The sequence below is a fragment of the Ammospiza caudacuta genome, chromosome 1, assembly GCF_027887145.1.
Source record: "Ammospiza caudacuta isolate bAmmCau1 chromosome 1, bAmmCau1.pri, whole genome shotgun sequence".
Taxonomy (NCBI): domain Eukaryota; kingdom Metazoa; phylum Chordata; class Aves; order Passeriformes; family Passerellidae; genus Ammospiza; species Ammospiza caudacuta.
The window spans coordinates 138,338,463-138,361,023 of record NC_080593.1 but is presented as its reverse complement, the minus strand read 5'-3'; the positions used below and the strand labels follow the sequence as shown (position 1 = coordinate 138,361,023).

The 22,561-nt window shown below is 42.8% G+C and overlaps 1 protein-coding gene across 1 annotated transcript in view; it reads right to left on the bottom strand.

The window, feature by feature from the left end:
* Window positions 1-22,561, bottom strand: part of EXT1 (exostosin glycosyltransferase 1) — a 177,472-nt gene that overhangs the window by 5,451 nt on the left and 149,460 nt on the right. The window contains exons 2-8 of the mRNA XM_058803197.1: window positions 20,534-20,627; window positions 17,794-17,901; window positions 14,108-14,227; window positions 8,490-8,622; window positions 7,022-7,140; window positions 6,207-6,302; window positions 3,034-3,123 (exon numbers count right to left, since the gene is read on the bottom strand). Coding sequence (XP_058659180.1) covers window positions 3,034-3,123; window positions 6,207-6,302; window positions 7,022-7,140; window positions 8,490-8,622; window positions 14,108-14,227; window positions 17,794-17,901; window positions 20,534-20,627 — 760 coding nt within the window. The remainder of the gene's footprint in view (window positions 1-3,033; window positions 3,124-6,206; window positions 6,303-7,021; window positions 7,141-8,489; window positions 8,623-14,107; window positions 14,228-17,793; window positions 17,902-20,533; window positions 20,628-22,561) is intronic.

The following is a 22,561-nucleotide window of genomic DNA, read 5'->3' as shown; positions in this document are numbered from 1 at the left end:
CCAATGGCATTTTTTTATTTTATTGTCTTGCTGTAGCTACTCTAATAACTCAAATCTCTGAGAATTGAGAAGTGACAGGACATTGCTACCCCATGATCCTACCAAACAAAATCTAGTGATATTAGGAAAGGGATGATCTGGGTAGCTTGCAAAAGGATTGTCAGCCTGATATTTGACAAGAGTTTGGTAAAAATATATATGGAAAGATTTTATCAATGGTTGGCAGTCCCCACCCTTCAACTTAGATTTTGGAGCTCAAGCTAGACTGAAATTTTTTAAGAGTTATACACAATTCTTATTGTTCTATTCAAACCCCAAAAAAGAGGGCTTTCTTTCTGCACTGCACATTAGGCTCGCCTCAGTACCAGAGGGACCTAAAACTTCGCTCAAAAATGTTTGAAAAACCTTCCAAGAATGCAGTCAAAGTTAAGGGTGTAGAGGTTAGGTAAAGAATAGCCGCTCTGAGAACAGTCCCATTTTTTGTTGATTACTGTCAGACTTCTCACATTTACAGCGTTTTTATGAAACAGAAGAGTCGCACATGGGCTGAAATACAAAGTTAGGTCCTGATTATTTTCTTTAAAGTTGTTTCAGGAATCTGAGGCCAACCAGAAAGACAATGTGCACAAACCAGTTACCGTTGTGATAGTTCTGATCTCATCCAAATCAATACCACATGAAAGAACTGAAGGGTTTTTTTCTCTATAAAGGCCTTTCCCATAAAACGTGACATCTGTTTTCTTTACAGACGTCTGAGAATCTCAAACTTAAATAAATAATAAAATTGCTGCACCCAGTGCCCTCTCTTGTGCTTTCAAGTATCTGCCCTTGCACTAGGGAGATGCAGTAAAGCAACCACCCTAAGAGAAAACTCCCTTTATTAGAAAAGCCCCTCAGGTCTCATCCTAAGTAATTTCCAGCAGCACTGCCACTCTTGGCTGATCACCAGGAAAACCCAACCAGGCTGGCAATCTCTTAAACCTCTGGATCATGACCCATGCTGACTCCTAATGACTTCCCATGCACACACCCTCTGTGCCTGTGGAACAGCTCCTCTCACAGAACAATCACCCCCTGCTCTGTTGAGAGTGGAAAACCTTTACATACCGGGATCAGACAGTCCAGAGGATGTGCCTGGTGACTGCTGCTCTCATGGGAATGTGATTGTCTTTGACCATGTTTCTAAACTGCCTTTTCTGGGCCTTGTAGCTGTGGCACCACAACCCTCCATGAGTAGCTAGTTTCAAAGGAGATGTCACATCACACTGGTGTAAGCTGTACCGTGGGGAAGTGAAGCAATAGAGAGTTCTCTCTTCATGGAGAGCCACCAAGCAGAGCTGCTGGTGGTGGCACCCTGGCAGAGACAGGCTGGAGCTGCAAGGTGGGCTCTAGCAAGAGCTGGCCAGCTGGTTCTGTCTGCAGCACAGGGACCAGGGGGCTCGTAGAGCAAACACCCACTGCACAAACACAGGATCAGATGTAAGTTGCTCACAGGAGCAACAAAGAAAACAAAGCAAAGTAACAAAGCCACAAAGAAAAGTGTAGGCTGCCTCACACAACAGCAAGTATTTGTGCTTCAAAATGTTTAGGGTAAAACATGGCCAAGTCAAATGAGAAACACTATTTATTTCATATTTCATATGTGTTCCAGAAGCCTGTATGACTCTGAAGTTTGCAGGATGACTAAATACCAGTCAAAACAAAACAAAGCCTCAAATCCTCAGGGAATCCACAGGCTGGATTGCTGTAAATACCCTGTCAGTGCAATGAAGTACCTTAGAAGTGTTACCATGATCCCCAGGGCAGCTGAGATGGGACCCTTCATCCTGAGCAACAACCTGCTTAGGAAGTCCAGCCCAAGGAGAAATGTCTTTTATTGCTTTGGGGTTTCTTTGGGCTGTGCAGGGCTTTGCACACAAGTGCTTTGGCAGCAGCCATATTCTTCCTCATCTAGCAGAAACTACCAAGGTGTAACATTGGCATCAAACAGGTTCAATGTCAACTATTTCTTTCATTTTTGAAGCAAAAGAGAGCTACCAAGGCTATTTCTTTGGCAGTCTAACCACAGCACAACATCTGTACAGGGGAGAAGAGCAGTTGCAATCTCATCCATTTAGAACAAATTCAGTGACATCTTAGGGTATATAGCAGTGACTGAAGACTAATGTTACACATTTCTTCACTGACATATAAGTACTGGCAGCATCAGTGAAAGATCCTCATCACTGACAGAAATGCATTTTTATGTAGGTGAAGTGGGGAGAGCAGAATGACCATGGACATGGAGGAAAAAAGGGAAAACAAAAGAAAATCGAGTTTTTCAAGCTATTCCCTGGCCATCATTAATAATGTATTTCCCAAATATTGCACTCTATATAAACTGTCATCGGTTTCCCTTGTGGTTCTCAGGAAGAGGTTCTAAAAATCAATACTCATCCCAGTTGTAAAAATTGGTTTTCTACAGTATTTTTCTTCTCTTAGTGCTATCTTGCTCTTGGCACAGACACTCGAGCACCTAAACTAGCAAAGAACTCCAATTTTATGGGCTGACACAATGGAGAAAGAGCATTCCTCAGTGAAATCTGCACCAGGGTGGCAATGCTGTATTTTGGAGTGATAGCAGTCCCTCTCTGCTGACAAGCCTTCCCCCTCTCCCCACACCCTCTACTGATACTGTGGGAGGGGAAGCCACCCCAATAACAAAAGTGAGAGCAGAATATTAAAGCTGACTGCTCTCGGCTGCCTACACCCGCCTGCAGCAATGTTACTAAAATAATAAAGAACGGAAGCACCATATGCTAATGATGAGCCAATTAACCAGGGCGAAAGCTCCTCTGATGGCAGGCAGTGGCAGGGCTGCAGAAACGAGTGCAACACCCTAAATCTGAGCAGCGCAGCAGGAAATCTTGTAACATTTGCTCACTGGCAATGGCAAGAGAAGAGCGAACTTGCTGTGCTCAGGATGAGCCCAGGAGCCAAGCAGAGTCCCAGAGACCCTTACTTACCTCAGTGGTTGAAAGCAGAGACCCTTACCTCAGTGGTTGAAAGCACGGTGTCCTCATCCAGGCTCAGCACTGCGTCTGTCACGATGTTGTCGTAGGGTAGGAAGCGACTGCTCATAACCTGTGCGTATTCAAGGCAGGAAGGGGAAAAAATAAAAATCACTTGAAGGATTCATTTCCAAGGCAAATACTTAATTTTATTCCTCACTCTTATTTCCTCTTGTCTGAGGTAGGTGGCATATTTCTGTCTGATGGAAAGGACCCTTCAGCTCAAAAGTGAAGGAGTGTCATTTTTGTCACTCCAGCAGTCAGCCTATACCTTCTATCTGAGGAGTAATTTCTGAACAGACCTCCCTCTTTGCAGCAGGCTGCTTTCCTTTAGTGACAAACTGCACTGGTCTGTACTGATAATTAGATGTGCCTACCGCTTCTTTGTGGAGGATATTTTCCCTGGTGGCTAGGACTGTCCCTCTGCTCTCCTACAGGGTGTGAGGATCAGAGGTAATGAACGCTGAGAAGGACTTTGCAGCCTTCATAAGCTTGCACAGCTGGGAAACCAAACAGCCCAGGCTGTGTGTGAAGGATGTTTTAATGCCAGGATGGTGCAACATTCTCCATCAGAAAAGGAGAACATACTAAAGAACTCAAGCTTTTAAAGCTCAAATCAAGCTTTATCTGCATGAAGAATTATATAGGTATTGTAGCATTTTAAGAAGTCGCATTCTTAAATGGCCTTCCAGTACCTGCAGGGAGCCTGAAAGAAAGATGGAGAGGGATGTTTTATAAGAGCATGTAGAGACAGCACAAGGGGGAATGAATTCAAACTGACAGAGAGGAGGTTTAGATTAGGTATTAGGAAAAAATCTTTACTGTGAGGGTGGTGAGGCACTGTAACAGGTTGCCCAGAGAAACTGTGGATGCCCCATCCCTGGGAGTGCTCAAGGCCAGGCTGCACAGGGCTCTGAGCAACCTGGTCTAGTGGGAGGTTTCTTGGTCCATGGCAGAGGGGTTGGCACTGGATAGTCTTTAAGGCCCTTCCAATTCACACCATTCTATATATAAAAAACCTATATACAGAATAAGCTTTTTAAAGATATAGCACACAGTCCTCAAAGTAATAGGAAATAGATGGGAAAGCTGGATCAAAAAGATAACAGCAAGAAATGAAAATCCATATGGTTTCTTTAACACACTAAATAGCACCTTTTGAGAACTCATGAAGAATAACAAGGACACAACACAGTTTGTTTCCCTCATTTACTAAGACAAACAGCCTGGTTAATTACTAGACTTCTCTACCAATTTACTATGCCAAGAGAAAACTTCAAAGGTCAATCCCAGTAAGAGGAATCCACTGTACAGAAACAAGGACATGGAGAAGTTTTACACAACCCTCCTAATTGACATGGTCAGTTCTACATTCCCTGCAACCTGTTTGGGAACAGGTCTTTGGAATCTATGCCTTGATTCAGAGAAAGATCTGTTTCCATAATCAAGATGTCCACAATGTCTGTCTGGAGACAGACCCCTTCATCACTGTGATGGCCTTGGTGCAGGGAGGCAGGGCTCTGAGGAAGGTGATCTGCCTGGGGCTGAGGGTTTTGCTCTGCTTACACTAAGATGAAGCAGAGCAAGCAGGCAGCAGGTGGTGGCACCCTGGCAGAACAGGCTGGAGCTGCAAGGTGGGTTCTAGCAAGAGCTGGCCAGCTAGTTCTGTCTGCAGCACAGGGACCAGGGGGCTTGTAGAGCAAACACCCACTGCACAAACACAGGATCACCTGTTCTCATCCCTAATCTTTTACAGATTGTGCAAAAATTTTAAGTAGTACACCAGTCAGGACTTGTCATGTATTTTTTAATAGCTAAAGTACCATTTTGTAAAATGGGTGTTATAATATTTGATTTCAAGGGAAGAGTGAATGTTTGGTAAAGGCACACCACCATGATCAGCTGCATGGAGTACTGGTGCCTGCCAGCAGGCCTTGGCCAAGTTTGGAGATGAAAAGCAGTTTCTTTGTGCAACTTTTGAACTGCGTTGCTCTGGCTCTGCAAACTCGGTCCAAAAAACCAGCTTTGCACATAAGAAGCCATTGGGAATATGCTGGGATATTAGAGGGAAGAGACTGTCCACTATAAACACACCTTTATGTACTCAGGAGACTCATTTGTAATCTAAACAGTGCCTGGGGCCAATTTCTACAAACATTATAGTACTGGTCAGAGATTTCTCCTCTATCTCACCTCTGCTAGTTTTACAAAAAGAAAATAAAAACACTCAGAACATTCAAAAGGCTCAGAAATCTCTACAATCTTTCTTGGCCCTGTAGCAATTCTCCTGATACTGTTTATGTGGCTAGCTAGGGCCAGAGCCTTTAGCTGCCAACCTTGCAGGGTGTTGTTAACGTGATAAGGAGAAAAGACCAAAGACAAAATTACAAATTCAAAATAGGATTGTACAGGCAAGGCAACTAAAAGTTCCCTTTGCAACACAGAGCTCTGGAGCCAGCTGACAGAGACTGCACAGAGGTCCAGCTCAAATCTGTTTCAGATTCTAGAAGCAAGAAATCTTGCTCCTCTCAGGCCTGCATTTGGAAAGGATTCATCCACTTAAGTGAGTCTTTTCTCATCTGATGGCATCTATTTTCACTTTGTGAAAGTACAAACAAGACATGTGTGTTGCACAGCAAGAGATGACATGGTGATTTTGTTCCCACACAAGTGTTCCAAGCCCCCTTTTTTTTTTTGATGGCAGCAGTACCTCTCAAGTACCATAAAAGAAGATACTTTTCAAAGGCAATTTCTCATTTTTAACTCTGCTTTTGAGTCCATAGCTGACCCCCAAGTCTTGCAGGTGACTTAGACTCAAGGAGTGCAGCTGCATCACTACTTTCATGCACCTGCAGAGAGATGGAATCTCCAACGATGGGGTCAGCCCTCTCTGCTGCTGGGGTCACATTTCAAAACTGAGTCCCACCTGTGAATCTCAGATTCAGGGCATTAATTGTCATGCTGATGATTTCTGAGTGCACAGGGCCCATGCATGAAACACGAATCTGCAACTAAGCTGGTACAAAAGGCCAAGGAATAGAAGGGAGCTGTCATTTTGTTGGGAACTACAAAGCTTTCACCAAAGGCGCTGCAAAAATAAATTCCCGTCCCATCAGAGAATGCAGGCAACCTTTTACCATGCTCCTCTCCACCTACCTTGCTTTCTCCTTCAATGACTATGACAGGCACAGAAGTGGCAGGCCAGCGGTGTTTGGCTGGGAGGGGTTTATCACAATTCCATAAAACAATAATCTGAAAGAGAATATTGGACCATGATCAAAGACCTTTGCGGCAACGCGGCTCATACTCTAAGGTCTCAGATTTTCAGACAGATGTGTTAGATTCAAATTAGGATTTTCAAAATCCAAGGCAATGTAACAAATCTGCATAAAAATATCACTTACTACATTGATTTCACCCAATCCAACTACTTACAATATATATCTCTCTGGTAAATATAGGTTGGGCAGAAACTTGGGAAGTCTCTGTTTCAGCCATATGATACAGATGTGACTGATTTACTGTGGCTCTCATCAAACGCAAAACTGCTTGTGACACTCCACTGCAAGAGGGTGCTCCTACTGAACTCCCCAGGGTTTTATTTAGAGAAGCCAAAATCCTGGCACTGATGAGATTAAGAGTCACAGCAGAAGGAAGGAAGATCACATAACAGCTCATAAAGCATAAGCATCCTTGTGCAGTTTGCAGCACACACAATGCTGGTCTTTAAAGTGCACTCATTACTTACCTGTCTTATGTAACAATGGGTTTAATTACTATCTCTATTCCACTCCCATTATACTCAGAATTTTTATTTCCCATACATGTAGGTCATAGACCATAGAAATCTCAGAGGAAAGAAACATCAGAATTGAAACAGAGGGCTGAAACAGGGCTGACTCACAAGGCTCCACATTCCTGGCAGAGTGGTTTGTCTCTGCTGTGACTGACAGCCAAACAGTGCTGCTTACCTGTGCACAGTACTGGGACTTGGCTACAGCAACCAGGAGTTTCAGCACAGGCTGAGATTGGGAAACCAGGGGAGTAACTGCGTGGATAACGGCAGTGAATGTGGAAAGAGGCTTCAGACCTGAAGTGAAGAGAGACGTGTTCAGTAAAGACAAAATCGCCCCAGTTATTACAGATTAAAGGACTTTGGGGATGGAAAAAACAATCTGCACTTAATGCAAACCTTGCCAGGTTTTTTTAGGTCATCTCCCTTCCTCTCAGATACCAGATGCTTCAGAGGAGATCACACTTCCCTTTAACTCCCACTCTGCACCTTTAACTTCCACTTTGAAATGCCGGACTCCAAAACAATTATTTCCTTTTCTTACTCACTCTTTCCACAGATGTTCTGTTATCTCTCTTTTTCATCCAGTTTGTCCCACAATATTGACATCTAGTTTGTTCAGCCAAATGTCTTTCTCGACACAGGCTCTGTTTTGCTGCCTGGCTCTGGATGCTTGATGTTTTTTTACAGATTATCTCCACAAATTCCAGGAGCTTATTCATTTTCCTCAGTTCCATTACAGCCTGTGTCAGATTTTTGCTCTTTCTGGGTTGATTCCTATCCACATGAATCTTCAATTACATCCTGAGCTGATAATTCTGCTTGCATCCTTGCCTTCCATTTTTAAATTTTTGTCTCGCTATGATTTCCTTTTTTGCCAGGAATAACACATCCTACTGGCGCCTACCCTTCCTTACTGCTCTCAACCTTATCTAAATTCATCAGTGTGGGGGTCATAGTTGTTTTTCATCAGAATTAGCACAGAAACCTTCTTCTCCCTTTTTTAACACAGTAACTGTCAATTTTTAGCAGGTGAGCAGTATAGATCCACACAAGTGGGATGGCAGAGGCTGAGCCAAAAGTAGCAGCAGTCTGGTAAGCAGGATCCCTTCAGCCTGGAGGCACATTCGCCTGCAGAACTCATTGTTCAAGCTCTGCTTCAGGAAAAAGCCATGAACCCTAAGCTCTATTCATTCCTTCTAGTGGGATTCATATGAAGACACATGGTATGCAGAGTAAATCCATACCAAGTGTGCACTCCAATAAAAAGTGTCATGGGTAAATTACCACTTTCCCAATTTGCCAAGCAGAAATAAACACAGAAAGCAAAAAGCTATTCCTCTTATGTCCCCTCAGGCCATGAATGGGTCAGCAACTCAGGCATTAATTACCAGCAACTGAAAAGTATGAGGGAACATACTTTTTTTTTTTAAAACAATCTCTGCAAGCAAGAGGCACATGATGCATGTTGATGAGTCAGATGTTACAGTCTACAGTGGGCAGTGAAGACTGAGACAGGATAAATGAAAGGCATCATTAACTAGAAATGAATGGTAAGTCACTTGGCACATGCTACTCAAAGACAAAACTTCAAAATTCCACTAGAAATTCCAGATGTTACTACATTATAGCAAGGATTCACTCACCTAGATTAGCATAGTAGTAAGGAAAATCTCCCAGATATGAGGAATATTGTGGCAGTACAAATAACCCTCCAGGATGTTTGTTCCATATTAAGCTGTTACGTGATATGTGCTTAAATATTCTGTCCTGAATAATCTGGAAAACAAGAGAAATAATGATTTTTAAATAGACTGTCATAGTCACTGGTAGAAGCTTCAGGGACTCCAGCTGACTGGAATCATCACCCATTCTGCAAAAAGCTGAGGCACACAAATTACTAGACCCTCCTCCTTGATCTCTCTTAAAAGGACTCAGAACCTGCACACTCTGACGCCACTTCAGCAGCTCAGGCTTTGTGCCATAGGTTTTAGAGCACCTGATTAGTCTCTCTGGACACAGGGACCATACAATTTATTGCTTTTTATAATTCAAGTCAAATATTTTGTCTATTTGAGTATCTTAGTAGTTGTAAGCCTGATTAGTTTATTGTCAGCTTTACCATCCAGAACTCACAGAAAGAAGACAATTATTTGAAGATGGCATTAAAAAGCCAGATAATATTAGGAGATAAGGAGAGTATTCAAAACCAAAAAGACTTTCAGCAAATCAGGCTGCACTAATTATTAATTTTTTCTTAATTATAAAGGGATATTAGCATTCAGATGCATCACTGATTCCACATCTCAGTTCTGCAACAGTTCCTCATTGGATGAAACATGATCTTTTCCCAACTACTGCCTGACTCTATGGGGTGCCAAAACCAGAGATTCTTAGATTTTTGAGATCAGATCAGATTGCTGTCATCTACTGTATCACCTAGAATACCACAAGCAAAAAAAGAAAAAACAATACCAGGCCATACAATTAGTGTGTATTTATGAAATTACAGTTGCTTCGCATGGGATGCCTGATTGCAGGAACAAGAGTGTTTCTAACACTGATGGGAAATCCTTTAAACTTCCTGCAAAGGCACAACAAGATTCAGTGGTGGGAATCTCTAATAGGACAAATTCAGCCTCCAAAGAAGGTGCAACTTTCTAAGTGCAGTACACTCTTGAGCCACATATTCTTACAGATTTGATTTCCCTTGGAGCATTAGAAGTTAGCAGGTCTGGAGATGGAATGCTGCAAAGGGCCAGTGGGTGGTGAAGGATGAATTTTCCCCCAAGCTGGCTAAGCAGGAATGCTTTGCCCTCTTCTGCAGCTCATCTTTTGTTATTTTCCAAGGAGGTTTCCATGTATCTGGCAGTTTATGCAGTGCACAGGGCTTGAGTGCCAAGAACATGTTGGTTGTTGTAACCCAATGTCTCTGGCCTTAACACAGACGTATCTGGGTGAAACTTCATGTCTCTGAAGCTGGACTGAAGTGTAGGAAAACCAAAAAACAAGCAAAAAGGCCCACCACAAGAAGAACAAAAGCAGCTGCAGCACTCTAAGCAAGCTAAAATGTCTGTAAGCTCCTAAATTCAGGGACATTTGGTCAATACATGAATAAGTATTGCCACAAGCAGCTGTCTTCCCGGAATTTTTGATTGCCATGACAAGAAAAGATTAAAACACCAGTTACATTGTGTTAGACAATCCACTGCTGGTGGCAATACATGTACTGCTAAACTGGGGCAGATGTTAAATGCATACTTTTCTGAATTTTGCCTACAGCCAATTACCACAGCTAATATGCAGTAATTCACTCACATGAGTAAGTTAATTTAACTTTTTGTTTTGGAATAACAGACTTAGGACTGTAATGCCATCACTGACAAGAATGTATGTGAATATTTCTAGTTGAGAAGTGAGGGTATCAGTTGTCAAATCTCCCACATGGCAGTGGGGACAGGAAAAAACACAGACAATGACTGTTGTTTACCTAACTGCAAGTTATGCCACTAAACAAGAGAGAACCTGGAAAGTATTTATTTTTGAGCGTATACCACAAAGCATAAATACTGCAGCTCCTCCCTCTTGCTGTCTCAGAACTGGGGCAGAATTGGACAAGTAGAAGTCTGTAAATTTGCCTGGCCAGGAGGTTTACCCAGGCAGAGGAGTTTTCTGGGCACTGGCAGCCAGCAAGGCTGCGGGGCAAACACGAGGCTCGTGTTCCACGCCCGGAGCCGGCGCAGCTCCAGCCCTGGTGCCCCGGCAGATCCGGCTGCCTGGGAGCCCCTCAGCCTCCCCAACCTCACCTGAGGGCTCCTGCATCCTCCTGGGGAGCTGCTGAGGTGGTGCACCACAGGAGAAAGTGCAGCACTAATTCATCATTCTCCTGGGCCTACATATGCAACCTAGCTGTCAGGACAGAGGGGGAAAACCTGGCAGAAAGAGAACTAAAAAGTGTAAAAAAAATAACACGGAGGACACAAGGAATTAAAACGTAGAGTGTACAGTGTTGCACATATTGCAGAGACAGCATTTACCTGGTCTCTCCAATGATGAGGCATGACAAGAAGTTTAATAAGAGAAGAAAGGGGTTAGGATCTCTGGCAAGATCTCCCTCTTCTTTTTGGAATGCACTAATAGTCAAATATTTTTGTCTCCCTCATCCTCACACTTCCAAAAGTTCACATATTGTCCTAATCATTGCTGCTTTTCAACAGACCCTAGCCAAGCACCCAGCATTTATATTCTGTACTTTGTGCTGTCCCTCTCTCCTCCTTTTCCTGAGTGGAGGACTGGGGATGCAGTGCAGGGATGTTCTGGGTTTGCTTCAAGAGAAGATGAAGCTGAAGAAGTGCAGATATGCTGGAGCAAACATCTGCTGGTGCCTGCAGCAGCCACTGCTGCACTGCCAGAGCTCCCCCTCACCAGCCTGCAGCAGACACTGGTGAGCATCACTGCCTAACCCACACCTTGTCCAAGATACTGGGCAGCTCCTCTGTGCCTGCCACAGGGAGTGCTGGCCAAATGATTCAAACATCTTATTTTGGGCTATCACCTAGTTGGCTTAGGTCACTATGCTGGGGTATAGCTCATTTTCTTCACAGTGGCTGCTACGGGGCTGTGGTTTGGATTTGTGCTAAACACAGGGTTGACACTTGTAGAGATGTTTTTGTTATTGCTGAGCAGGGCTTGCACAGAGCCAAGGCCTTTTCTGCTTTTCATACAGCCACAGTGTCAAGGAAATTGGGGGTGCCTGGGAGGCTGGGAGGAGACACAGCCAGCACGGGTGACCCAAACTGGCCTAAGGGAAATTCCAGACCAAATGACATCATGCTCAGGATATAAAGTGAGGGGAAGAAGGAGGAAGAGGAAGACATTTGGAGTGATTGTGTTTGTTTCCTCAAGTCACCATTACACGTGATGGTGCCCTGCTCTCCTGGAGATGGCTGAACACCTGCCTGCCAGTGGGAAGCAGTGACTTAATTCCTTGTTTTGCTTCATTTTTTTATGTAGCTTTTGCTTTCCCTATTAAACTGTATTTATCCCAACCCATGAGTTTTTTGTCTTTTACTCTTCCAGCTCCCTCCCTGACCACACTGGTGGGAGAGTGAGTGAGCAGCTGCCTGGGGCTTGGCTGCTGCCTGGGGTTGAACCACAACAGCCACCAAATGCTGTGAGATGATCAAGGAACTTAAAATGTGATTTAAAGTTTCCAGAGGTGTGCAGAATAAAGGGCTGTGATGTCCTTGCAGACATGTGATTTGGTGAAGACTTTTTCTGTGCTGATATCCTCAGACAGGGACATACACTGGCACTGCAGTTAGTGGGCAAGTGATTATTCTGATGATATCTGGAATCATCAGAGCACTCTGACACAACAGTATTACAACAGAAGATGGATCACATCCACATACAAAAAAAAAAAATCCTGCTAGGAATTTACTTCCAGGCATTAGATTTTACAAAGAGGATATACTGCTTGCTTGCAGGTTTCAGACAACAAAAGTCACTCTCAGCTGTATTAATCCTTTCCTAAGGAAAGTTAACATGGAACTTTACTTAGGCAAGTTGAAATGTGAAGTGAGTGAAAAGAAAATAATCCCTCTTAGCTGTCTCAAAAACTTGAGTCCTGAATTAAAAAAACAACAACAACAACAAAATCTCAAACCAAAATCAGTCTCCCAAACAGATGAAAAAACCCAGAACATCAACACCAGGCATACATTAATTGGTTTCATTAAACTAAATCTTCTGGGAAGACTTTTGTCTTGACTTTGATTTTTCTGCTCTGAGCAGAAACTCCAGCTTGCTGGTTACCCATAAGCTTTAGCTTTAGAGGTTTTGCTGTCCCTTGGGCTCCTGAAGCCACATGGGCCAATGTGTCCCAAAGCAGCACCAAAGACACATGTGTGCGCACTGGAACTTGATGTGATGGACACCAAGGCTGTGGGAGCTGTGGGTTTTATGTGCCCTGGAGTTCAGGGCCAGCACAGGCAGGAGAGGGGCAGTGGGGACAGCCGTGTGCCCCTGTCTTTTAGCAACCCCTACCAACAACAGGGCACATGCAGGGAAGGCAGAGGATTCCTGAGGCACCTGATGGACCCTGGCAGCACTTCTGGGAGGCTTAATTAAACTGTGAGCAATGGCACATGGTCTTCCACCTTTGTCTGATCCTGGTGTGGGCTGTGGTAATTATCACTACCTCATCAGTGCTCATGAGGAGTTTGAGGATGAAGAGCAGCTCCCAACAGGTAGCACAGATGAAGACATGCTCTTCTGAGGGCAATGGGAGCATTGTGAGGATAGCTATGCCAGGGGCTCTGCAAATGTTCCCTGCCTGATTTTCTTCACTGGCATGGAAAAACCTAAGGGACTGCCTTGCAGCAGCTGGAGATTGATCAGCCATGGGCACTCATTTGTAGTTTTCAGGGAGAAGCAGGTACAGCAGGAAATGTGGAGCCTTATCAACTGTGCATTTCAACTGTGCACAAAGACAGCTGCAATTGCAGAAGCATTAGCATAAGACGACTGCATTAGCACCTACAAAGTGAGCCCCTTTCAGTGGTACAAATGTGTCAAAAAATTATGTGAAAAATTGCAAAACAGTTAGAAAAGAAACCTGCTTTTGAAACTGCAGCTTGGGCCCTACTTCTGAAGAGCCTTTCATCTTTCCCCTGTCTTTCAATTCAAAAAGGATTCTCTCCACATTTGAGATCATCTGTCTCCTCTTTTAATAGCAGTCTAATTATGATTGTCTATTAATAATTTACAAGAATGATCAGGCCTTTCCCTTCTCCTGTGTGTGAAGATAACATACAGAATTTACAACCCCCCCTTTTTCTCGAGCCAGATCAATGCCCCCATCACGAGGCCTCAAAATGTTAAGGAATGGTCAAGGAAGAGCTCTACAGTAGCATATTTCCAAAAAGAATTCCAGAAAGGTTTCTTAAGAAATACATTTACCACCAATGACAAGGATAGTGATTCATAAGCCATAAAGCCTTGCAAAGTCAAGATCACACATGACAACTTTTCCATGTGTTGGGTAGCTCCCATTTTTCACCGTGTCAGTTTTCTAATGTGGATTCCAATAATGAAGGAAGTATTTCCTTAGGGGGGAAAACTCATCAAGATGCTGAGCTTTTTTCCCAGTGACCAATTGCATGTCATGAAAACCAAGGTCTGAAGCCAGCTGAGGACAGGAGTAGTTGGACAGGTATGGAAATCTCACTGCTTGGCAAGGTCTCAGGCAATTTTTACTTACCTCTAGTGTAGTCAATACAATCTTCTCAACTGAAGAAAAATAAGCCTCCCACAAGAACTGTGTCTGCTGTCTAAGTGCTAGGATTTTATCCTGATGGATAGACCTGATTGTAGAAGGAATCTGTAATACAGGATGTAATATAGTCAGAAGCTTTAGAAACAACACAATCTCATCAAATTAATATGCTGCTGACAAGCCCTCTCCTCCATTAGCAGGTTGTACAGCTTCAGCACTCCAGTCCAGTGGAGATGTGTGTCAGCAGTTAAAACCTTGATGTAAAACAAATGAGACACAACCCTTTATAACCTCTGATATTGAATATATTAATTTTTTAATCTGCTTTTCATTTTTGATTGTTTATGGTAATGAGTGGTGTGGCATAGTAAGGAGCCCCTCCATGCAGTCCTTGTGATTTTCATCCCACAAAACTCTTCATGGACTAGTATTTTAACAACCTAGTACCTGCAGGGGCTGAGAGTTCAACAATAATCCCCACATTCCAAGTATATTAATGGGATCTGGAACTGCATTTACCACAGCATGGCAACACTAAGTGTCCTAAGGAAAACACAGCAACACTTTAAGTAAGACTCCACTTTTTGGGAGCCCACGGATCAAATTGCATTTTAGTAATTACCTTAGGTGGAAAGAATAACATCTTCCACAACATCTGTTATTCACAAGGGAAAACAGTGCTCATTTTTGCCCTCTTTCCACAATCTACACATGAATTGTTGTACAAGTTGCCTTACAAATAAACCCTAAATTGTCCTGCTACAGCACTTTTCCATTAAAAAATGTAACTGCTCACTAGATCAGAAGGGAAGGGCTTCATGTCTACCTCTCTCACTATCCCCATGTCCTTCTCAAAACTAAAGTGTGTATATGCCATTTTTTAACTTAGGACATTGACCAAGGCCTCCAGTACAACTTGGACAATGCAAAGTGACATTATCAAGGGGATTTACTGAAATTTGTTCCAGTGATGAGAGCTAGCCACAGCACTAGAAAGGCATTTAGAATATGCTGCTGCTTTGTGATCATCTTTCTCTAGAAATGAACAGTTGTGTTCACACACACACAGCCCAGGTATTTGCTTTTAAAACTAATGACTCAGGTAAAAGATTTATGAGAAATCAGTATCTGACAAGTTGGCATAATTTAGTGGTTGGTCTCGATGAGCTTAGAGGTCTTTCCCAGCTTAAACAATTCTGAGATTTCAGTTAGAAATCACAAAAGTGAGTGATTGTGTCCTTGTGCATTCCAGCTTATTCTGAAGTTTGCCTGCATCCCACCACATTCAACCCTTTCCTGATCAAAACACACTCTGCTTATTCCTAAAATATTCTGAGAAGAGCTGGCGATCATTATTTGCTTTCACGTGTTCCCAAATCAAACTATTTCCCATGAAACCTCTTTCCTGAAGAAAATTTGCAACTTTGAAAATTTACATGTAAAAAATTTTTACAAGAGCCACCAAATTCTTTACTTGCAGAGTTTGCAACCAGGTCTGGACACTTTGCCCATGGCTCCACTGGGTGCAGTGTCAGATGGGCCAGTGTTTGCTCTCTCAGCCCTTCAACTCTTAGACCATCATCTTAGAGACACTGCTAATATAATACAGACTTTGGGCTTATGAGTTAGCACTGCAGCAAGGTGGAGCAGAAGAAAATGGGGTCAGATTGCCCGAGATGCTGCTGTATTTCCCTCCCCTACAGGCCCTTTAAGTAAAAGATAAGTCTTAAGGTAAAATACTCCCTGCAAAAGTAAAGACAGAACCTGAAAACATGTATTGGCACATGTCTAAGAGATCACATCACTATTCATGATGTGCTACAATAAGCAGAAGGATAATAAACATTACCTGTACTGGCTGCACAGATGTGTATTAGTCACACCCAGAAACATTATTAGTAGCAAAGACAGGATTAAAGTCACTTCTTAGTGGCAATACAGTATTTTCTCAATAAACATTTAATGCAGTATGTGCAACCTTGTGTAGTGCGTATGCACACGTGTAATTCACCCATAAAATCAATACTCAACCCCCACTACATCTTATGAAAGGGAATGCTGCTCTGACTATGAAGGTTACTGCACAAAGTTATCATTTTACACACCATACCATACTCCTGAGTGCCAGCAAACACAGTGTCAAGGTTAAAAAGAGCCTTGATGGAGGCTCTGTTACAACAGCTGGAAAGAAAAATCAGAGCTCCCATTTTAAATGCATTTGCCTATTAATCTACTTGTCCAGAAAGACAGGTGGGGAAAATGATATATTAATACAAATCCAGCATGATTACATTGGAATTATTAGAACTTTAATAAAAGGTCATTTCAGCAATGAGTAGGGGGGAGGGAAAAACCACCCTGCACAAATAAATGCAGAAAAGCTCCCAGCACTATGATGAGGAGAATATGCAAATAAAAACATCCAAGTTGCTCTCAAACAGGAAATGAAAGACTGTAACATAACAAAAACATTTCCCAGAGCAGACATTCAGGCCCTCTGCCAGTTCTTTAAAAACACTGTTAATAACAGAGCAGTAGCTGTTCAATATGGAAGCAGCTGCGTGAAGTGAACGAACGGCACGTTACCGGAAAACATGAAGATCAGCAAATTATTGTTATTTAAAGAGAGACATAATTTTGCTCAGAAAAAATGTGCTGTCCACAGAAGCAAAAATCAAATGGCCCTTTTATATTTGCAGCTTGTATGACATTAAGTAGAATAGGCACTCCATGCAAGTCTTGCTAGGCCAGCTCTTCACAAATATTTACTTCCTTAGACAAGTAAAGAGCCATGTGATGACACGGCAAAGATACTTTGTTTTGGGGTGCCACCACACCGGTACCTTTGAGGGCTTCTCCCTGTGGAGGACACTAAACTCAAGGATCAAAAAAAAAAAAAAAATGTTGCTCTTAGTGGCTACTTTGTGCTTATTCCAGATCTTGTGGATCTCAGCCTTATGCTGGACAATGGCACTTTAGAAAAAACAATTTTCCAAGAACTCCTCCTAACGTGAACATTTCTGCAGAATTTACAGAATATATTTGGACTGTAATACCCACTAAGATAGCTGAAAAAAACAAAACAACCAAAGTGCATTTAAAACCAAAGCAGATGCTGGAAGTAACAGGGAATTTGTAACTTCTCAGCCCATTTTTGTTCTATGACCTCAAGATTAACTATAAGTGACAGGAACACTGCTTCAAAAAGCAATGCTACATGGTCCACATATCAGAAAGGGGAGAGATTGTGCTTCTCATCAAATTGTTAGATGATAACTCCTGCCTGAGAAAATACCTGCTTTCCTGAGGATACCCCTGAGGATAAACTATTTTTTAAGGACTGGGGCAGAATCCACCCTCAAATGTTTTCCCATTTCATCCCAGTACCTGGACAGGTCTACCTCAGATTGGCATCCAAGTGCTCCACACCAGAAGAGGTTTCACGCTCTTCGCAAAAATAAAAGTCTCCTGCACTTAAGAATTTGGCCTGGTGGCTGCAATGACCTTCAGGTCAAATAATGTCATATTAAATGAGCTCACAGCCAGCCTGACACAGACAGTCCCTTCATGATAAAAGAATCTTTTACAACGCTGACCTTTTGGATTCATCTTCCCTGTCCACTGAGATGGTGGCAGCAATAATCAAGTGAAGGCCGTGGTCTGTTCCTTACCTGTAATAACAATCTCTCATCGCCGATGATGGCAGCTTGGTTCCAATCAATCACTTCTGAGAACGGCAGCTCCCATCCATTGCTGAGCATGACCGGGACACAGGCGGCCTGCGGGCACAGAGCTGCCGTCAGCAGCAGTCCCAGCTCTCCACCAGCACCCTGACCCCCTCTCTGCACCAGCTCAGGTGAGGCAACATGGCAAAGAACACCAGAAGCCACAGCAGGGCAGCCCAAGTGTTTACAGTTTTCCATTTTGGGCTCATTCATATGCACTGAAAGGTGGGGTTTGCATGGACAGTGGCATTTGCAATCTGGTGCTTACGCTGCCAGACAAGGGCAGAACTGTTCAGTGCAGCGGATGGGACACTGGAGAATTTAATACAAAATGATGGCCTTCCTTGCTGCTTTGTGAACCACTTAGCAAGGAGCAACTTCCCCAGTTTTATAGTACGTTAGTGACAACCCTACAGAAAATACAGATCGTATTTAACTCCTCATCACCTTTCCCATGAAGGAGTAAATTCTCTATCCTGTTTGGTATCAACTTTCCAAATAGAGGCAACTGCACAAATACAACTCGTCTGTCATCACCTGTCTACAAAAAAAAGAATTGTTGTATGTCCCAAAACAAACAAAAAAACCCCATACACATTTAGTATCCGTTTCTTACCAGTATGATCTGTGTAAACTAATTAAACTTTTGTGAGTTTTACCAGTTCTTCTGCACAGGCAGTTTGTGAATACTTAGCAAATAGGTCAGTATTTCCATAAACAAATGATCACCACTATGTTCTGGTCAGCTCAATCTCAACAAGGATCCAAACCAAACACCTTCTGATGAGATGAAATAACCTAGTACCAGAGGATTTTTATCAAACCTGTGCTCTGGTTCAGTTTCTTTTGGATCAAACCAAGCTTAAGTGTTCTGAGTTTGGTCCAGACTAGGGTTCAGGCCTTCCAAAAGATGGTATAAAAGGGAATCTTTCAGACTGCTGTACCTTCCTTGGTAAGATGCATATGCAGAGCATCTCAGACTGGTCAAGTCTACATTACAGCAGTGATTATTATGTGTAAACAACTGTGATCTTCTGTAAGGAATTACATCAATGCATAAAAAAGGCAACTAAAAACACTTAGTAATGTGTTTTCACATTTAAAACGTTGCACTAATGTGGATTAAGACTTTCAACATCACCTGGATCCAGACAGAAACTGGGAATACATCATTATTGGTGAATACTGCTGCTGGCCTGATATCAAAATCCACAGTTGCCTACATTTTATCACTGACCAGGAGCCCACAAGTGCTGTGCAGTGAGGTGCAACCCTTGCTTTCCCCTCCTGAGATGATGTATTTAACAGAAGCTGCATGACTTTGAGCCAAGAGAAGAGCTGAGGAGTGCTCTTCAGGAGGATCTGAAGTGACTTGTCATCTCATACAAGCCAGTCCCACTTCTTCCTCTGAAGAGGCTGGAGAGAAAACAGCACTTTTCAGGCTATTAATCTTCTCTTTAGTAGGAGGAAGAGGCAAGTGACAGTCCATAACTTGGATCTCAAATTTGATTGCAGGTGTGGGGTTCAGTGATTACACCTATGTGTCCAAGGCATGTAAGGTATCCAAAAAACTCATCAAAGGTGGGCAGACATAAGACAGGATCTACTGGAGTCCTTCTGGAGAAGCAGCAGAAAGCCAGAAGGGTTTCTGGGTACCCTGGGCTTCTAAAATTACATAATACACCTACACTTAAGTACCTGAGTCCTGCTCAGCACTGCAGTGAACAACACTCTCTAACAGTGGCTGGGACATTGCACGGTTGATGACGAAAAGGGATGGGATGTCATTCACTGACAGCTTTACTGTCAATGCTGTGACACTTTCCAAATGGCAAAACAACTCCTGGGGGCAGGACCCTGCAAGGTGTGTTCATTTGCCATTTCACTGAAACCAAGCACCTCCTTCTCTCCACTCCAGCCCCCATGGAAATCCAGATGCCAGGTCCACAGGGAAGCTGCAGCTCCTCACAAAATGCTCTCTATGCCTGACTGAAGATCCAGGATTAGGCTGATGTTTGCCAAAAAAAAACCCTGCCAGACAGGCAGGTGTCAGGCTTGACCACTGTGCTGCCTGGCCACAGGGACTCCAGAGCCATTTTGTATTGCCTTCTGTTACTGGCCCACAGTAAAAAGGGACCCACTAACCAATTTTTTAAAAGGTGAAGGATATTCAGGTGCTGTCCCAGACAGCACACGAACTCCCTGAGATCAGCTTATGTCTACTTTTATGTAAAGCTTCCATCTGGAGCTTTAATGCCTCCAGGCCATGTTCTGTATGTTCAGCAAGCACCACCTCAAAACTGGCAATGCATAAGCAGGTCTGTTTTGGCTAAGTGCAAACAAAAAGCTATTTTCACTGCCCCAGGGCTTACATATAAAGGCCAGTGTCTCCCAGGGGAAGCCTCATAGCTTGACAAAATACTGTTCTTAACCAATCTCTCAGCCTCACCACATCCAGGGAAACCCTTTTCCTGGAGATAGAGCAATCCAACCTTCATATGAGTTCAGTGCCTCAGCCCCTCCTGGGAAGAAGCTGCCAATTGCTCCAGAAGTATGAATAGAGGCTTTTGCAAAGTGGATTACTGTCCACTAGGGAAATGAAACACATTTCCCTCCTCCCCCCCTCCCTGCTATTGCACACTGAATCACAGCCAGCGTAGTCACTGCTTTAAACTGCAGCTCTTACCTGCAAGGCTTCCAAAAACCTGAAAGAGCCAAGCCTGCGGCCACGGGGAACCAGACAGAAAGTGGCATTGTGCAGCATTTCACGGTAATCATACCTAACAAGAACAGGGCAGAAAAGAGAAAATTCAATTAGCAGTGAGTCCTAGAGTAACTGGGCGTGAAAATGCAAACAGCTGTTGAGACACATCTGGATAAAATCATCCCCAACCCAGACCGTTCAGCACCAGGTTAACTGACTCCCTCCATGCATGTCAGCCTCCTCCCTGGCTCCTTTTTGCTCATCCTCAGGAACAAGCACCGTGGGAGAATGCTGGGGAGAGTGGTAATGAGATTGATAAGGAAGGAAGTAATTTTGCCTTTGCAATAATGAGCCAGTTCTATATAAACAGTGCACAACTTCCAAGAACAAACTCACATTAAATATTTTGATACCCAAAGCATTGTTGCAGTACTTCTGTGACCCTGATTTCTATTCAGATTTAGTCAAAGCCATGCATAGCTGTGTTCACAAGAGGTTTGTACAAAGCAAAAAAATATTCAAGCTATGCCAAAGAAATATTTCCTTATCAAGCAGGCACTAAAAAAGGGATGGGGGGATACAATGACTCACTTGGTGGTTATTGTTAAGTGTGGAGAGAGGAATATATGAGCAGATTTTGGCAATTAATCACATAGCTGCAATGATCCATGCTTCTCTGAACTAAAGTGCTGATAGACACTTCTGGGGTTTTTTTCCCAATTACATCAACCACCACGAAATCATTCACCAAAACCACACATCAAATCCCAACAGCTTCCCGCCTGTTATTAGCAAATTGTACTTCTGACAAGCCCATGGCACTGTCAATGGCACTGACCTCGACTGAGTCAAAAGGATCCAGATAGAACACCCTCCCTTCTCCAGAGTGTCCTGGACTCTGCACATGGGTGCTATTTTGACAGCAACTTGTAGCAATGAATTTTTTTGACACCAGTAGTCTAATTTTACCATGTCCTGCAGGCAGAGCAAATTTTTGTATGTGTGTCTATGTGCACACATATACATATACACATGATTGTATTTTACATACAAAGAAGTTAGGATCTATGTTTGTATTCTCACACAGGCCAGACAGATGGGAGTAAGCCAATTTTCAATTATAAGCTCTGTCTTTAGGAAGAGACATCTTGCAAAGGCCCATTTGCTTAAACAAGCGTGTATAGCTAATTTGCACAAGAAAAGGTCACTGTGAATGGATTAAGATTATCTCCACTGAGAGTAAAATAAAACCCCTCATTGCATTAATTAAAACTACAAAACAGACTTCAAAGTCCCTTTTTTCTTTTGGATCCTATCTCAACTTTGGATAAAATACATATATACATATTCTATCTGAATGGCAGCTATTTATTTTTCTCTGTGTGGGATTGAGATTGGCAGCCATGTCCCAGCTTGACCAGTCAGCACTGATACAGCATACAGGAGAAAATACTAGAACTGGAATACAAAACCCCCAAATTTTTAAAAAAGTTGCCATTTTTAAGCACTCCTTTTTTACATATTGAGAGGTCTGAGGCTCATTGCTTTTACTGTGTATTGTAGGACAACAAAATTAATAAATACCAAAAATAGAATACCCTGTAGGGCTAGAATACACCAGGCAGAAGTTCCCCATCATTGGCTAGATAAAAAAGTAAAATCCTGTTAATACCGTGGAATGCAACATTATCCACAAAACATTGATGGCAAAACCAGAACAGAAAGGAAAGCAGAGAGCAGGGTCACTGCAAGTGAGTCTTTCATATCCCAGTGGCATCCTATACTGGGCACCTTTTCTTTCATATCTAACTGGCTGGTATTAGGATAGATTTAGAAAGGGAAAAAAAAAAAAAAAAAAAAAAAGAGGATTTTGTTAACCATTTTCCACCTCAAAAAACCTCAATTTTCTACCAGTTAGCATCTTGCTCCTATTTTTGAGCCTTTTAAAACTTAACGTGTGATTTATTGCAGAGGTCTGTAATAGCACAGTTCCTGGTCATCAAGCAATTT